Here is an 18,914-nt window from a genome sequence, read left to right as displayed (position 1 = left end):
TGTTACAGATACTAGGATGTCCAAAGCCCAGGGTGCAGCCATTAATATTCTATCTGTAAGCTGTGGAAGACAGACTCTGAAGAGACGCCTAAGGACGTGATTCCTCAGCCCCTCTGAAAGGTCAGATGTAGGACTTAACTTCTGTATTGTGCAGCCTTAACTGTCACTTGGTGTTCACAGGCACTTATCTAAGATTAAAAACTAATATATCCCTGGTTTGAGAGAAGGTTGAATAATACGTGATCCAAACCCTACGTCTGCTGGATCACGGGCAGCCGCCTTTAGATACCCATTCCCTGCGCACCCACAGTTCCCAAACCATCCGTGGGCCCCAACGCTGACTTGACTTCCATTGTTACGGGTTCAGGGTACAACTTGAAGTGGTTTGATTGTTGAGTGCCTGCTGTTGCATTGACGAGGGATCTACTGAATACACCAGAAGACACACTACCGAATTTGGCTGATGTGAACAACGAAGCAAAATGAGTAGTATTTTTAAGAGCTGGTCAGCAGCATCTTAATAAAAATGGGAGGTTGGGGGAGAAGCAACCACACCAACAAAAAAAACCCCTAAAGACAAAAAAAGCCCAAACCCAAAGACCAAAAAAAACCAACCAACCCACCCAACAGCTTGGAGCAATGTTTCTTGAAATTGCTCTAAAATATGAAAGTATTAAGATTAATCTGAATTAATCTATACAAAGTAAGAAAGATGCCTGCTTAGATCTCAGCAGCAGCAGGTGCTTGCAGTATTATAAATGGAAAGCAATACAAATTGAGGTGCTTATTAAATTTGCCTTTATGATGCTTTGAAGAATTGCAGTGGAACAGAAAAGAAAAATTACCAAAGACTCTGGCTTAGAAGGGTGACTTAAATAGCTGTGCTGCCAAAGGAAACAGAACATAAACTAGGATAAGTGATAGACTTGTTCAAAAAAGGTTATCTAACAGTGATTTGTCCCTAGCGTGGAGAGATTGGCCGAGAGCTTTGGAGGGATGTGATTGAACAGGGGAGGGCTTAATTTTTTTGGACAGTTTTAATATGGTATTGAATTTTAATATATTTTCCAGGAGATTGCACTGTAATCCTTTCTAGCACTTATGGTTTCTCAAGTTTTTCCTTGTTTCCCCTTTCCTCTTCCTCCAGCTGACAAAAACTAAGTCTGCGGGAGATGTTCATGTTTGGGAAATGGGCTCATTCAGAATTTTTGCTGCCTTTTTGGATGGGGCTTCGGTAAGGATCCTGTATGTCTTTCAGCATTTTCTAAAATTCTTGAAACGCTGTAAGGCCTCTGCAGAGAGGTGGCTGAGCAGAGCGGCTAACAAATCGTTGAGTAAACCAGATCAGAGCAGCAGGCTCAACTGGCAGAGAGACTATTAAAAGTGAATCAAAATCTGCATTGTTTTTTTCTTTACTAAGATACTCAAATTGATTTAATTTGGCAGGGAACATACTAGGCAATCATAGCGTGGGAAAATCGGTACTTTGGGGAGCAGTGAATTGCTCTGCGTGAGATCCAAGATCCTACTTTTCAATGTACCAAAACACAAGCACACTTGCTGGTGGAGAGGAGGTCCGCAGTGGCAGTGTTGCTCCCACACCCTTCTTGTCTTAGTTACTCTTTTGGAAAATGCCTGGTGTACAAACAGTCAAGGCATCTAGGTTAGAAATGGTGATAACACACGTGCGCATGCAGAACAGGTAGAGTCATTATCGCAGAGCTAAGGGGGGAAGGGAACGTGTGCAGACAACAGGACTCCTGGCATCTACTCCCAGATCTCCTGGGCGCTGCACATGTGGGCTTGCATAAGCTAAAGTGGCTTGTATGCCATACCAGCCATTTAATATATTTTACCTGTGATTAGGAATTCGGGTGCATCCATATGCTTATGAGTTGCACGAAAAAGACGGTGTAAGCAGTGCACGAGCATGACTACCCTTGGAAAAGTTTGAATCTGTTCGGCAGGAGGTGAAGCTGGTATCTTGTGCTAAGCTGGTTGGGGTTAATGCACGGTTGCGTATCATCAGTGACTCTCTGAGAGCACTGTGAATATAGCGGATTGCTTTAAAAACAACCCAAGTGGAAAGGAAGGCTGTACAAGAAGAAGTGAGAAGGGAGAACGTGAATACTGTTACGTAGGGAGATGTAATGTTCTGGTCTTGATAAGTACTTTAAAAGAAGGTCACTTGTACTTTACGGTGGTTGAACTATGGTACTGATCGATAGCTGTTTGCTGAACATTGTTGAGGAACTTCTGAGACATCCTTCTCTGACTGCCTGGGCTTGCTCGTAATGGACTTCGTTACATACACGGCTCCATAGCATTTGCTTTTGCTTCTGAGTTTTTGAGCTGGTGGAAAGTCCTGGCAGTAGAACTGTAAATAGGAATACATAAATAGGTGGTGCAAGAACCAGTGTTGCAGAACTGATTAGGCAAAACCAGGCTTGTGTTTAGAGGGTGGCTTTGCTGGGAAACTCCCTTTGGTTAGACTGTGCAAAACTTTTTTCTTTCTGTCCCTGTAATTTTATTAAGTCTTAATTAAACTTTCTGCAATTAAATTAGTTTACATTAATGTCACACTGCCTTATTATGTGTATATTGACAGACACTAACACGGATTTGATCAGCCTAATCCAGCTGTATGTAATTATGTGCCTTTTCCTTAAATAATTGCAAACAGAATCTATCAATCATGGCAGGAAAGCCTGCTGCTTTATTATAATGTGGGATTGTTTAGTGAAATGTAATAAGGTTTAATCTGGGAAGTAAACAGAATGAGATTTTAATGAGACCAGTGATAGGAACAAAAAACTCTTCCCACCCATCCTGTGTCGCAAGTCTCAGTTCTTATCTTCCCTTCCCCCCAGAAAAGGTGTCCTGATTGCATTGTTGTCACGCTGATGTTGAGAACATTGCTGTAATTTGAAAGGAATTTGGGAAAGGTGCAGATTTCTGCCTGCCAGAGGAAGAACTCTAGCCTAAACCTGTGGTGCTGTTCCAATGTAAGGTGGAGGTTTTTATTTCATTCATTGATAACTTGATTACCTGGATTGAACGAGAGCGTGTAGAAGGCAACAGAGGTGGGAATGAAATCTGCCAAACCGCAGCACTGCACAAGCACTAAAACACTTGGCCCGCTTGGAAAACAAGTAAGGGAGTAACACAGGCACCCACTTCAGTGACTGTATTTGGGTTGATTTCTGTGTGATTTAGTTACTCGCCAGTGTCATGCAGTCCTCCCCTGGCACGTGTACAAGCAGGGAGTCACAGGCACGGTGCCAGCAGTCTTTCCTCAGCCTCCTACTGGAAAACCATTTGTGCCAAGAAAAGCTTGAAAAACCAGAACTTCAGACAAGCCCTGAAGGGCGTGAGTTTGAGATCTGAACCCCTCATTCAGCGTGCTCTGGCATTGTATCCAGCTTGCTTTAAATCTATGAACACCTCCAAGTTACTTCATAAAATAAAATGGTAAGTGCCACTGTCGGTGAAGTGTTGTCCACTTTCCCCTGCAGGCTTGTCTCGGGAGGGTTTCAGGAGTCCAGGTACACACCCATCTTACTTTCTCCTGTTGCAGGTAGTTCTGTCTTGAGCTGGAAGAGGGAGATTTCCCTTTGTGCCTTCTGAAGAAACAAACTGTTTCACAAATAGTTTAAGTCCAGCATACACAGATTGTCTTGTGGTGAGGAAGCGCAGATGTTTCTAGATGTTGCCCTGGTATCTTGGGAGCTGTTCTTTCAGTTTTTCTGTCGGTCACTCTCCATTGTTCCCCTCTCTGGTGCACACACACACACACACACACACGTACGCACACACCCCTGCTGCCTTTGGCTCATCCCTTGCCTTTGTGTTTTTTGTGGGTTTAGATTTAACAATCCGTTCTTGCTGTGGGCATGGATTTTTTTGCCTGCCAAGTTTTAGCCTGGCCCAAATTTTTCAGTGCCAAAATTTTAATGACAGTAGAATTATAATGAAAAGCAGTGACAGTCCCTCAGCTCTCCTGTTTGCATTACAAAACTGTAACATCAGGCTTCGGACTTGTTGGCGTTCTGCCTGGCGTGTGTCTCAGGGATCTGTTTCAAACACGTTTATAGTGATGCTGCCTCACAGAGTGACTGTACGAGACCGCACGCTGGATCGTAGGAAAGGAGTGTTTCCCACCTAGGTCATCATCAGCTCGGAGGATGAGCGCTGCTACCCTCTGGTGACAGTTCAGCTTGTGGTGTGAGTTAGCAGCGATAGTCCAGGTCTCGGTGGGCTTGTGACCCTGACGGAGCTGTACTGGAAAACAGAAATGTTACTTTCACACTGGATTCCTATTGCTGCACCTTCCTGCAGATGCCAAATGCTTGGGGTTGGTCTGGGCGAGCAGCACATTAATTTTGAGGAGCTCCAACACCAGCAACTCATTTATTTTTATTTATTTATTTAGTATAGCTATTTAGAAACTGACTGAATTTCTGTAAGTACAATGGAAAGATAAATGTTTTGTATCCAAAGGAGTCTTGTCAGGAACAGCTGAGAAAATTACTTTTTAAGAAAACAGCTGAGCAAACACATAATATCAAGTCATGTGCTAGGTGTTGTGGTTTACTGCATTTATGCGCAAGATCATCTGCAGCTGTATAGAAGGCAAATGGCAAGCTCTTCTCTTACAGCCTCCTCTAGGAATTGAATTCACGCAGTGACAGAAATTACGTGTTTGTTGTTTTTGTGTTTTCAGTAAGCATTAGTCGTATTTCTTCATTGGACTGTGTATTGCAAAAGTTGTCTTGATGCTGGTTATCTACAAAGAAAAATACGAGTTATTTATCCACCTGTTCATGGAGCAAAAGGATTTGCCCTTTTTTTTTTTTTTTAAATTGAATTCTGTTCTGTTTCTTTGCTGCATTCAGGGCAGATAGGATTGCATTGCAACACCGTATGCGCCAAAAACACCGTCACCTCATCTCTGTGTAACAACGCCTTCCCAGATGCAGAGATCCGTGGCTTTTTGTTTCTAATACAAATTACTTGCTATATCCAAGTCCTCAGAATTGTGAAAATGGTATTGAAATAGCTTTTTGCTTTGGCGGCCTTGCTCTTTCTGACTTCCTGGCAGCATTCAGTGCTGGCTTTCATATTTCAAATGCTGTGAGTAGTTTGGAGACTCTCAAAGCTACATTTACAGTAAATGTGATGTAGTAACGATGGGTCAATTCAGATTTAGGTCTGTAATTTGGAAAAAAAGCCACCACCCCTCACTAAAAATGTTAAACTGACTTCAAACAGAATCTTAATAGTTCCATATTGTTATGTGTTAAAATTAAAAGCTTTTACCCTTGAAAACAGGATTGTTTTGATTTGCTAATCATAATTCCTTGCTACAGTCAAACAGACTGAGGTAAATTTTTACGATACTAAGAATTGGCCTCATGCTGTAATATGAAAATCCATTTTTCATAGAACAAAAAATTTTCTCTTAATGCTTTTCTTCATTTTTAGCACACTCTGAAATCGTGACAGATAGTGTCACCGAAACATGAAGATCTCAAATTTAGCATTGCAAGCATTATCTTCAGCTATGCATCAATTCTGCTGCGCAGCTTCTGTTTAAAAGAAATGAGCTGGGTGACCCAGAGCATTTGACAGTGCGGAAGCCAAAGTTATTTGTGTCATTGTTCCTGCAGAGTCCTTGCTGGCTTAGGTTGCTCTTGTTTCGTTAGGGGGATGGCTTGTACAAATGAAAACTCTCTTTTTTAAGCAGGTCGTAATCATTTCGCCTTGTTAGTGGTCGCACAGAGCTGTGTTTTGGTACCTAAAGGAACTGTCCCGCAAGTGGAATATATTCACTTCATCGCGGGGCGGCTTTTGTGTTGCTGAAAGTGGGTTGGCTGGGGAGGTTTGGGGGGAGGGAGGGAGGATGTGACTGGGATTAAAGTGTTTTGTTAATCGGCTGGGCAGGCTTGCTCTTTAGGGTTCAGCTCTCTTAGTCAAGTTGGCAAATCTCTGCTCTGTCCCTCTTTGTCACCCACACAAGTGATTACATGGAACATTTTGCTCCTTTAGAGCCTGTCAAATAATGAAGATTTTTTTTTTTTAACTGTAGTTTTACAATTAGTGCTTACAATGGAGTGTAATAACTGCTTGAATGTGATGGAAATAGTGCTGGACAAGCACTACCGCAGTTGCATGAAAGCTGTTGCAATCAGGCTTCCCTCCCCACCCCCCTCGAAAGTCCCCTCCTCAGAGCCAGGTTTGCAAGGCATTAGGTGCCTAATGCATCTGACACAAACATGGGAGCAGATTTAGCTTCTGTCTCGGCGTGGGAGTTGGGTGCAAACTGGCCTAAGTGCTCGTGTAAATCCTACCCAGGTAGCAGTCATCCGATGGGATGAAGGCATTCTTCAAAAAAGATGTGAGGATTGTTATTTTTCTCTCTTACACCTGCCAAAACTGAAACACAAGGAAAAAAACAAGTGGCAGAGCTGGATCTGTGTGGACGGAAAGGCTGCGTGCAGAACTGAGGTCTCTGGAGACCCCATCTGCGCGCAAGTATTCCTGTTTGTAAATCTGTCCCAAGCTCCTACTGAAATACTTTTTTTAAATTCCCATTTAGCTGCATCTCTAGCTGGCCAGATCACCTTAGAAATTGGTGACCTTGCTGATGCTACTCGAGGAATGGCCAGACCTTACAGCTGCAGGAAAGAAAGTTCTCCATGCAAAATGTGGTATTTCATTTCAAGGTAAAATCAGTAATGAAGTAATAAAAAAAAAATCTGTGTTCCATGGGGTAAAACAAATCTTGTCCTTTATTAAATAGTACCCAGGGTTTGTGTAACATTATTATATGCAGTTCAATAATTTATTAAAAAAAAAACCCCAAACATTTGCATGGTTTCAAAGGCAGGAGATAACATGTTATCTGTTGCGTAGACTCCACTTTAATTAAGGGTAGAAGCAAGAATGATATTACTTCAGCCAGCTTGTTGGTCCCAGGCTCCCCGTGCTGGCTGGGGCAGCACATCAAGTTTCCTTCTGCTCTGACAGGAGCTGCCATCTCCTTGCGGTGGCCACTGGCTCGGCCACAGTGAAGTTGAAGTTGCACGAGGTAAGGGAGGATTAAAGCCTCATGTGTAGGAGACCCTGCACAGCTGCTCCTGGCTGCCCAGAGCCGCTGCGTCCATTCTGCTGGGACCACGCAAGTGGAGCACTCCGTGCGTGTGGCCTGGGACTTCGGCAGCACTGCAAGGAACAATCCTCTTTCACGGGTGGGAAGGGTGGTCTTTATCACGAGGCCAGGGCGTCCTCCTGTTTTAACGACTGCTCAGTGTTTAGTACTGGTTCCCTGCTAACCAGGCTTCCTCTTGCCCCTTGGGTCGTCACCTCCTCCTCTTCCCATCTCTTGGACTCGACTCTTCTTCCAGCCTCCGTACAGCAGCTCTGGCTGCAGTACCCTAAAGTAATCAGCCCAGTAGCAGAAATAAGTAACAAGCTAAGATTGTTGGGTTTAGTTCTCCTTGACTCTGGTGCTGGTGTGTCCCGGTGATTGGGAACTACTGGTTTTGGGGCTTTTTAACGCTAAAATAATCTGAAGAGTATTGTCTGCTTAAGTGTCTTGTGTCCTTTTTCCCCACTGCTGGCAGGCAATTTGAATACAGCGTGTCCTGATGGTCTGCTGGTTTGTTGTCTGGTTTTGGGTTTTTTTAATGTGTGAGTAACGTCCATGGCCCTAGGAGAAAACTTAAATGATAAAAATTAATTCTTGTCAGATTGTTTGAGTTTCAAGATGTTTTGCTGTTTCAGAAATGTTACAGTATCAGGTTAGACCAGGTTAGTCCAAATTGGCTTGCAAACAATTGTAATTTTGGATTAGGAGGAAAATTATTCATCTTAACATGGCTAATACCTTCATGCTGGAAGGTTGGTGATAAGTTCTTTAGACATCTAGACGTGCAATTACACTAAATGCAGATAAACTAAATCTTTTGTGCATGTAGAAGGAGATGCAATACTCGGCAAGTGCTGGTGTAGCTCGAGTCAGGGCTGCCGTTCCTGGTTCGTAGGAACAGCCGTGTATAGTGTGAGGAGCTTTTAATTGCTGATCGCTAATGGTCAGGGTTAATTTTACAAAAAAAAGGAGGCAGCAGATTGCCATAAATTCTGGTTGGAAGATTGTTGATTTGTTTTGAAGGCTCCCAGTCTCCACAAGTTTCACTACAGCCTTCCGGTACAAAATAATCCCTGCTTAACCGTAGTTGACTCGCTTTAAGATACTGGCAAATGCTTCAGCATTGGTATGAGTGACTTCAGCAAGTCCACTGACGTGCGGAATCAAACTTCACAACTCCAAAGAGTTATAAAGCAGGTATGTTTATTACGGCGCCGGGTGCAAGGGGGATAGCTCCTCCTAGCTTGCACACAGTATGTTGCATTAACTGTCCCTTATATGGTTCTGCAGTGTACATATTTATTATTATAGGCTGGGTTAGTATAACTAGTTCTAAAAAAAGGTGGGATATTTTAATTATTTCTAAGAATCTATTATCATAGGGTCCCTCCTCCTGGCGCACGCGTACTGCCGTCTGGTGGTCGTCTATTGGGGTCTTTTGGAGGAAGATTCACAGTCTTCTTCACCGGGTACCTTCACCTTTGGCCCAGAATGTTGAGTTGGCTGAGCTTCAGACTGCGAGGCCGGTTTCAACCAGATGGTCACTGAGTGTATACATTCAAGTTTCTGTTATCTACCCAATTTTTGTAACTTCTGCTAACAATAGGGTTACAGTGTCTTTGCCAAACATTCTATTATGCTTGCAACAGCATCTATGCTATCAGAGTTGCTAGCTACAATAGTTTATGCTAACAATTACCTATTTGTTCTCTAATTCACCACTGATACATGCTTTTAGGTTTTGAGGTTAGCTCTGCAAAAACAGTTCAGAGTAACAACCCAGAAGGTAGAATGAAGAGCACTTTTATATATAAAAAGCAGTTCGGATGATGGGTGAGGAGGAAGGTAACTTCTCTAGACGTCAAGCCAGGGTACTAAATTAGTGATTTTTTATTATGTTGAAGAATGATGTCTTTAGGTTTGTCTTCGGTAGCTTGAACTTCTTAATGTTTTATTCTGCTTGAAACCTTAGCTTTTCAGTGTCAAGTTGGAGCACTGCAGTGTCAGAGAGAAGAGGTAGGCTCTGTGAAATGGATGTTTCAAACAAATATACCAAGTCAACACTCATTTTCTTGACTTGGCAGTCGAGATGGTTTCTTTCTAGCCTGCAGGTTCCTGCTTTTGGGGGAAACTTTGCTATAGTGAACTTAAAAATAATCTCATCACCCCATGCAATTTTATTACCAAATTTTAAATTGCGAAATTCATAAAAGGAAGGTGAAGTTACAGTCCCTGGCTAGTGCCAGACTTCTGTCATGCTGTTGTGGACTACGGATATTCCACTTTTGCTAGAGTCTGTTAATCCTTTCTATGCTATTTCTACAAATGTCCCAGTTGAGGGAGTCACTGACTTTCCAGTAAAGGCAGTAGTTGAACTAGTTTGGTGATCATTTCCAGCCTTGGCAGATGCTTGGGCCAGGTTGAACAGTTAATAGAAACAGGAAGCGGCCCTAGGGGGATGCATACAGTCTGCAGCAGCGAGCCCTCTTCTGTTTGGGGGAGACGAGGAATGGAAAGGAGAGACTCAGCTTCCATTTGAGGAGAAAAAGCGAGTTTCCAGTTCTTCTGCCCCGTGAAGTTAGCTGGTCACGAAGGTTAGAGTTTGCACAAGATTGAAGTAACTATGGGACATCACTTTCTTCACTTTTTTGTTGCCCTTCTGATAGTGACTTGCTCTGACATGTTTTAAATGGGCAGTGCTAACTAGACTGTTAAGTACATCCATCCCAATGCTGTATTATTCCTTCCTCTCTTTGCTTGAGCTTGACCTTGCCAGTGCGCAAGCAGGATGATTATTGGCTGAAGGAGGACATAACTCTGAAGTTAGCTGGTCACGAAGGTTAGAGTTTGCACAAGATTGAAGTAACTATGGGACATCACTTTCTTCACTTTTTTGTTGCCCTTCTGATAGTGACTTGCTCTGACATGTTTTAAATGGGCAGTGCTAACTAGACTGTTAATTACACCCATCCCAATGCTGTATTATTTCCTTCCTCTCTTCGCTTGAGCTTGACCTTGCCAGTGTGCAAGCAGGATGATTATTGGCTGAAGGAGAACATAACTCAGTAACGTGAGATAATTTGTTCTCATGGGCCGTGCACGCCACAAGGAACAAGACCCTAACGTTGTAATCCTGGCCCTGGCACTGACTTGCTGTACTTTATGTATCTGTTTCTTCCTTTCCATAATTGTCAGTAGTCACCTGCATTCCAGTGAAGTCCATGGGTGGCCGGTAAGAGGCCTGGCAGTGGAAGAGGGTAGCTGTGGCTCTCACTCTACTTGCATGACGTGGGCCGTAAAATTTCGTCTTATGCAGCTGAGCATTGCTTTTTAAGTACTGTTTCATACCAACGTGAACATAGCAGCATGTACGACATCCCGGACCTTTTCCTGCAGGGGAGTGTTGTCTCTTGCAGCAACTGTCTAATACTGGCACTCATGTCTGGGCTCCATAGCGGCAGCGGGGCCTGGCAGCAACTTGCAGAGATTCACTGCATCCGTTTCATGCTTCAGTCAAGATGAACCCTAAGGCTCATCTCTCTGAAAACTGTGGGCCAGTTTCTGTGCAAGTCCATCTCTGCCAGTAGCAAAGCCAAGTAACCCAGTCTACTGGAAACGTTTTTGGAGATTGATGCCAGATTCCCAAACTGGAGAGCATTAGCTTGCAATTCAAGTGGTGCTGACATTTGCGAGAAGGCTTTCTGTTCTAAGCCGTCAGATGTTACTTAGTGTATGTAATTAACTTGGGATAATTTTGCTTCAGAATGAAATATTCATTCAAAAGAGACTTAAAAAAACATCCTGATGTTTTTAATGTCTGGGTAGCAAGTGATGCTGCGTAGAGCAAGGCATACATTTATTGTTAGAGAGATTGGTTTCATGGCAACTCCTGTTTGTTACTATGGTACAGAGAAAGTCCCAAAGGCTTTTACTGTCCATCACTTCTTGGGTCTTGTGAGTAATACGGATACAAAACCCACTGACGTACATTAACGGTGGAGACAGAAAACAGTGTGAAAATACTATAGTCTGAAATACTCTGGTTGTCTAGTTATCCCAAAGGGCAAATGTAAAACTATTTTGCGTAGTAATTTTTCTAGAGTTTGGTAACAAAGCTTGTGACCAGAGCAGGAGGAGAACAGAACAGAAATGGGAGGGGTAAAACAGAGATTTCTTTTGCCCCAGAGGAAATTCAAGAGTTTGTTAGAGAAGTGATAAACAACAAAACCAAACCAGAAACCCATAGCTTGCAGAAGGTGGAATACCAAAGGCTCTGCCCTGAGTCAGTAAGAGAGCTGAGGATTTACTGAGAAGAAAGTGTTATGAAAGTTTAGAAATGAGGTAGTCCCATTTGATTAACAGACTGGAACAGGGTGTCGTGTGTAGTTGCTCCATCCAGTTCCTATTTACCTCCCCATTATGAAGTTCACTGACCACTTCTGGTCTCTCTAAATCTGTTACATATTTCAATTCTAATGCTGCAGCTTGCAGAAGGAATTGGTTCTTTCTAAGACTTGAACTTTATTGTTTCCTCTCTTGAAAATAATTCCAGTCACCAAAATCTCCCTTTTATGCTTTATCAAAACTGAAATTAAGTGTTTGCCTCGGAGTCCAGGTTGAATTGGCAAAGATTATGATCAGAAGAAACAACTGCTTGAAGGATGTGTGTGCATGGGATGCAGATCGGTGAATCCAGCTGAACACTGAGATCCTGTCACACTCAATGGCTTTTTTGTTGTTGTTGGGTTTGTTTGTTTGGTTTTTTTTTTTAGATTGTATCCAGGAAGGACCGTGTAAAGACAGAAATACTGACCCATGGATTTGCTCTTGGTTTCCCAATACCACATGGTTGCTCTGATAGTCTGGTCACTTCCATAAGTTTCAGTTAGTAGAGTTATTCGGCATTTTACCCTAATCGATGCAGTATCTCGCCAGCCTAATTGGCTGGATGAGATTCACAGCAGGCAGGTTGCTGCTGTTATGAGAAAGGATGAAAACTCCTTTGTAGCTGCACGTAACCTATAGGTGGGGATTCTTGTTTTGTACATAAGCATTTTAGTTCGGTTTTGCTTCTGTGGTCAGGCTGACAAATAAGGTTGAGTGCTAATACCAACAGAAAGCATCCCGCTCTCACTGAAAACCAGTTCTTTTTTTTTTTTTTTAATGTAGTCCTAAGACAACTTGTAGCACTGACCAGAGATGACACATCAAGAGGAAATCACGTCTGTGGTGAACTGAGTGAGCTTTGCAGCTTTGCTTGTTGACACATGCTCCTCACCTACAGCAGCACGCTAAAATCATCTTCATATTTTGATATAAAGAAGAAGGAAAGGAAAGAGGCGGTTACATTAACCCACTAATTTCTTCGTATGTTTTCTTCTGAGTATGTTAGGGAGTGATGGAAAGACATCAGTTCATAGTTTACTTTCAATTCAGCTCAATATTTGACACCAGTAATTGTTGTCCTCCAAATTTGTGTTTAGATACATCTGGCCTGTACCCAGCTATTGTGCCACTGCAGAAATGGGGGATGTGGCAAAGAGGAAAGTAGCCGAACAGTTGGCATCTTCCCTCCTCCTCCCTGCACAGTCAGTGAATTACACAGCTGTAGGCAGCTTGGGGGCAAGAAACTGAGGGTATGGAAATATTAAGCACCTACTAATTCTCCTTATTTCAGAGAGGCTTTCATATCGTGCGGTGTTTTTGTTTATCTCACTTCGTAGATACTTCTGCTTTTAAAAATTGGTCTTGTAGATGCTTCAGAGTGACTACCTTATTAATGGCTGCTTGTCTACAACGGTGATTTGTAAGCAGGCTGGTTATCATTTGGGACCTTTTTCTTATAAAAATGACAGCTGTAATAAGAGTGACAGCACAGTCATGTTATGATTTAGACTTTGTTCTATGGCAGCAGAACCAGAAGTGTAAGTTAAGCAGCTCTTTCCCCACATTTCTTCCTGTTAGAATACCCTTTATGCCAATAAATACCTGGTGAGGATGATAAACGCTTAATGCTTTTCCTTACGGCAGGGCGCGTGCTTGCCCTTCCTCGTTCTGTAGGTTTGTGGCGAGCCACGGACCCTCAGCCGGGAGCCTGCTGCTGTTAGAAGAAGGGGCAGCTGGTACCCTGTGTTGATGCAAGACTAATTCATACTATTTTCATTAAGTCTTTAGCTGTGTTATCTTGTTCGCCTCAGAGGATAAAATGTGTGGTGCTGGGCTTTGTTTCTGGCTTAACAGAGTGCAAGTTCAGTGCTCTTGGACAGATACGCACACTGTGATGAACTGCTGTAGTTTTTACGGGGAAAGCGTTATCGATGAGCTGAGCAAGCGCACTGCGATTCCGTTTCCTCGAAAGAAGCTGCATAGATACTGGTGCCGGTTGGATAAAAGATTTACCAAGTGGAGCTGCAAAGGGTTTTAATAACTGGAATATGTGTAGATCTTGCTCAATTTTTTTTTCCTTCTGTTGTAGTTTCTTGCACAGCCGACCACTTGAAGGAGAAGGAATTCTTCAACCTCTTGTTTCAAAAGACCTTGGACTATTTTCTGCTGCTCAACTCCCTTCACTCCCCCTTTTCAGTGAACAAAAGGTCCTAAGAGGAGGATGAGGCAGCTGAGAGGAAAACCCAAAAAAGAGACCTCCAAAGATAAAAAGGAGAGAAAACAGGCGATGCAAGAGGCCCGGCAACAAATCACCACCGTAGTGCTTCCCACGCTGGCTGTTGTAGTACTGCTGATTGTTGTGTTTGTTTATGTGGCGACTCGTCCAAATACAACTGAATGACGCAGCTTTTCAGACTTCCTAGCTTTGGGGTATTAATAATTTTATCAAGAGCCAAAAGGAACTCTCTGCCACTCTTTTAGTACTTTGCAAAGGAACTTGCTGGTATTTGCAAGTTTCTCTTGGTTAGGGTCCCGCAGTTTCTCTTTAGGAATGTAACATAAAACGTATTAGTGAATGTGCCAGTACGTTTTATGGTCTGGTTCATGTGCCTTTCACACTTTCAAAATGGTGTTTTTCTTAAATCTGTTTGAAGCTCTATCTTGTAAAAGGTAATTGTGTTCTGCTATAAATTTGTAACAAATCAGCTTTCAGCTTTTATCACTGTTATGGGTAACGTTGCTCCCATGAGCTCTTGTATGTCTATTCCAGAACTTCCAAAGAAGTACATTTCTTCTTTGTACTTACTGTCATATGAAGTGCTTTGATTCAGAAAGGATATATTTATTTTTTGAATAAAAGAGAGAAGTCTTACTTGGAAACTTTGAATTATTTTGCAAAAAATGTGACTTATTGTGAAAGCCTACGTTGTGTGATAATTTTTTCATTAAACACTATATGGTTCACTCAAAAAGAATTTATTTGTGCTGTGAGGTGCCGACATGCAAAGTGAATGCTTCAGGATCTGCTGGAAGGAATCTTACGGAAGTTGGAAAGGGTGATTCTACCAGTTTATGGTGAAGTAACTAATAACAAACTACATAAACACAGATAGTTGTTTATCTGAATGTTAAATATTTAAATCTGTATAAAGTAGCAATAAAAAGGTGATTTTGAATATAGCCCTTGATTTTTTTTAACTTTTTTTTTTTTAAAAAGGAAGGAAAAGTAACATTAGTATAACTTAGGTCTCTAATCTGTTTGCTGAAGTGAGCTGCTGTCCGGTGACATCCCCCTCTCCCCCTCACTTAAAGGAAGCTGTGAGCACAGCTTAGGCAGTTTTATTCTAAGAAATCAAACTCTAAACTCTGATCAAAATGGTTCAATAATCCTGTGTTCTTCTACAGCTCTTTATCATCCAGATAAATAAGGCACGCTCAGTAAGCATTAAGCTTCAGAAGGCTTTGGGGAGGGAATTTGAGAACTCTCAACTGCTGTTTAAATACAGGCCAAGCAAGGAAGAATGTGATGCTGCCGTGCACTGAAGTGTAGCAGGAACTATTTCTGTGACAAAAGTCAAGGACCCCTCGAACCTTCACTTCAGGTGCTGTCTTTTGGCATGGGGATAGTCCCAGGGAAGTCAGTGGGACTGTGGTTATGCGTGCCAGCCAAAGACCGTGCCTTGCTTCCTGCGTGAACCCTGTGTACTGTTCCTGTGCAGAACGCTACTGCCAACCAAAGTTGTGTCGCAAAAAAATAACTCGGGCAAGCACATGCAATTCCCTGCAGTAGAGGTTGCTCTAAGGCACGTGTTCCCAAAGCGGGGTGAGTCTATGGCCAGCTATGAACTAACCCGGTTCAGAATGAGCCAGATACCCAGTGATGCTGGGATGGTCACAGCCAATGATGCTTGCTGTGCCACCGCTGTCGGTAGTGCCTAGAATTAAACCAGCCCTGCAGACTAAGATGTTGCGCCAGGGGAGGTTTAGATTGGACGTGAGGAAAAATTTCTTTACTGAAAGAGTGGTTAAACATTGGACCAGGCTGCCCAGGGAAGTGGTTGAGTCACCAACCCTGGAGGTATTTAAAAGACGTGTAGATGAGGCGCTTAGGGACATGGTTTAGTGGACATGGTGGTGTTGGGTTGACGGTTGGACTCGATGATCTTGGAGGTCTCTTCCAACCTTCATGATTCTATGATTCCATGTTTTTGAAATACAAAATTTGCTAAAAACTTACAGGAAGAATTTGGATGACCTGTTAGGTTGGCTTTTTCCCTCCGCAACTTGCAGCACAGTTGGAATATATGCACAACAAACTACACAGACAAGATGGTCGTGGTGTAATGCCCAGAAGAGCGTGTGCCTACCGAGTGACCGGCGGGAAGGCTGCTGTGGAACCCCTGTGCTCACCGAGCTGTGCACAGAGACTGAAACTTATCTGTGCTTTAGGACTGAGAACGCTTCCTGCAGCTGGAGAGATCTGAAATGATGCATCTGTGAAAGTAATTGCTTAGTCTGTGTCGTCTCCCAGCTGTTTCTGTTCTCCCAGGCACCAAATCCTTTTTGTCCTATTTTTATTTTATCCTCAGTCAGGGATGGCTGCGACTGAGCTCTGATCGTTGGCCCTTTTTTGAAAGGAGGTGTTCAGCTTGAATGAAATTTGTGCCTGAGGAAGTGAGCAAAAGTGTGTGTCGTTTAAATATGGGCGTTCTGCGGGGTACTGGGCGTCTTGGGCATCTAGAATAGAAGCAAACTTTCCGCTAACCTTTCCCATAGATTCCTCTTGCTCATCTTCCTCTTCCATAGATCCTTAACCAAGGTTTTCCTGTCCCTGCTTGTTCTGTGATACTTTCTGATGGCTCTAACAAAGTCCCTGCCACTTTCCCATCTCTGGGGAGCGGATTTGTTTCCATCCATTCCACCCGCAGGGCGTTTTTATCAGCCCAAGCAATAACTTCATAATTCGGAAAGCCCTCCCTGAAACTGTTCAGAGTCCTTATGTGAGGTTTTTTACCCTTCATTTTCTGCAAGAGTTGAGTCTGTGACACGTAAGAGCAATTAACTGGCTGATAACAACTAAATAGGTAAAGGTCAGTTGGGTTAGGTAATATTTAAGATTGCTTCTCTAATGAGATGTTTCATTTCTGCTGCTTTTCCCTATGCCCTCCCTTTGCCTCTTGTCATCTGTGAATTCTTCAGGTCACAATAATAATCTTTTCAGAGCCAAATGTTTATTAATGTGAACCTATGGCTTAATGCTAATAAGAGACATTGTGTATTTCAGTTTCCTGAAATGTGCAATTTTACTGAGTGCTAATTGAGAGGAAAATAGTGTTACGCATTCTGAATTGTTCCTTACGCAGAAGCTAGAATTGATTTCACAGTTTGAAGCTTTAAAAAAAATGTATTTTTTTTTCTCTAGTAAACAATGAAGTTGGATTCTGACATTTTCTACCAAATTCCCTTTTACTACTATCGGATGTGAGAACGCGCGTTTGGAAAAATGGTATGAGGCCTCTGTAGACAGAAACTGTCAAAAATGACTGGGAAATAATCGGGAAGTAAATTAATGGCAGTTGCCCAAATACCAACTCCTGTGAACTTCTCAGCCAAAGGTGTACTGTGTCTCCGTTTTTTTAAGTGTATGTATTACTCCAAGTGTCAGTTGCCTTCAAAAATGTTTTAGAAATAGGGTTTCAAACCTTTTCCCAGCATACAGTAGCTTGTGGGCAAAATTGAATGATTTATTACAAGCATTTTACCAGAAAACTCATGCTGAGATACTTACGATATGGTTTCCAAGAGTGCTCGTTATCGGGTGAAGTCATTAAAAACCTGCCATTGCCTTCTGATAAATCAAGTTATAGAAGCAATTTCTTCAAACCAGTTTTCCAAAGCATAAATCAAATCTGAGTCAAATACTTAAAGATCAAGGTTTGAATGGAGTTTTATAAATCTCTTCGAAGTGCTAAGAAAATAAAGGAATCATGTCAAGTATTCTCGCAATGGGTAAATGCCCATCCGTGTTAGAAATGGCCCCAGCTCCCCAAAACCAAGCGAGAGAAGCCAGCGACACTGCCCGTGGTCTGAAGGAAGAACTACACATATTTCCAGAGCTCAGAGAAATTGGCTCTCGGTCTTCCGTTTCAATCCATCGACAAGAAAATGTTTACTTTTTCTGTCCATCGACAAGCAAATGTTTACTTCACACCCTGACGTTCAGAAAACAGCGCTTTTAAATACACCCGGCAGAGAAAATGCCCCATTCTTTTTTCAGATTACGTATGTTCGGTGCCCGAGCGGTACACGTGCAGGTTTGGACATTCCCGTAGCTCTGGAAGATGTGAACTAGAGCCTGCACTTTGATTCTCTGGTTTGGATCTGCATCACAGAGACGTCTCTTACCAGGAGAAGTTTCCTACCAGGGCAAGTAGTTCCAGTTCACAGGCTGTGCACCAGTAAAGCAAAGTCCTGCCATCCATGTCCCAGCCGAGTGTCTTCGTCATCACTACAGAGGGGGCTGTCAGCTGATGTTGTCTTCTGTACACCACCTTTATTTGGTTGAAAAGTTTCAACCAAAAAAATTCCTGTTACGGTGCTTAACGTGGGATACCGAGGACCAGGACTTCTGTAGGATTCCTTGCTCCATCTGGGGCTGTAGAAGGGTTCACGTCAAGTCAAGTAAATCCTACATCTGTCGCAGGAAATCCAGTGATGGGGTGGTTTAGGACTGTTCTTTGCAAGCAAACATGCTCGTAAGGTAACTGGGCAAACACATTCTTGATAAATCTGTTTCAAAGCCCCTAGCAGTTTGGTTACGAGTAGATTAGAGGAACAAACCGATTGGTTTGTTGGTTTAGGAAGGGACACTGGAGCGCAGCGTATCAGTGTCTAGGGGCATTGCTCAATCCCCTAGCCGAAACTGAGATGCAGTACATTAAATTACAGCCTACTTACAGATTTGAGGGTGTCCATGTGATTTAATAGCAACTCCGACAGAGTGAACTTTGAGTGAGGAAAAACCACCACGCAGTTCCCACATTGGTTTGGCCAATTCAAGCGAGCTCTGCTATGAACAATCTTTAACCTAGCATTTTCCCAGCAGACTGCTGCATCCGAGGGGGAAAAAACCTTCCCTCGCACAAGGCAGTTGGTGTAAAAGCTAGCGGATAGCTATTTCGCATAGAATTATATGGGAAAAAAAGCGATTGTGAATGATACAATTGGTTGTTGTAGGTTGTAAAGCCAGACGGGAACGTAACCCCACCACCCGTGCCCTCTGCCTCCTTCCAGCTGTTCGCTCTCTGGGAGACCCAGGGGCAGAAAGCAGCAGGACTGAATGGAGTTCAGCACGTACTTGAGCTGGCTGTGTAAATAA

At 42.9% G+C, this 18,914-nt stretch overlaps 1 protein-coding gene across 1 annotated transcript in view; it reads left to right on the top strand.

Moving 5' to 3' along the window:
- The window catches only part of SMCO4 (single-pass membrane protein with coiled-coil domains 4), a 26,589-nt gene extending 11,885 nt beyond the window's left edge, over positions 1–14,704 (top strand). The window contains exon 2 of the mRNA XM_009334839.1: positions 13,626–14,704. Within this exon, the coding sequence (XP_009333114.1) occupies positions 13,758–13,937 (180 nt within the window). The 5' untranslated portion in view covers positions 13,626–13,757 and the 3' untranslated portion in view covers positions 13,938–14,704. The remainder of the gene's footprint in view (positions 1–13,625) is intronic.
- Positions 14,705–18,914: the final 4,210 nt, after the last annotated feature.

Source organism: Pygoscelis adeliae, unplaced genomic scaffold, assembly GCF_000699105.1.
Source record: "Pygoscelis adeliae isolate BGI_AS28 unplaced genomic scaffold, ASM69910v1 Scaffold141, whole genome shotgun sequence".
NCBI classification, from domain to species: Eukaryota; Metazoa; Chordata; class Aves; order Sphenisciformes; family Spheniscidae; genus Pygoscelis; species Pygoscelis adeliae.
The sequence above is the reverse complement of the archived record's forward strand: the minus strand, read 5'-3'. Positions and strand labels throughout refer to the sequence as shown.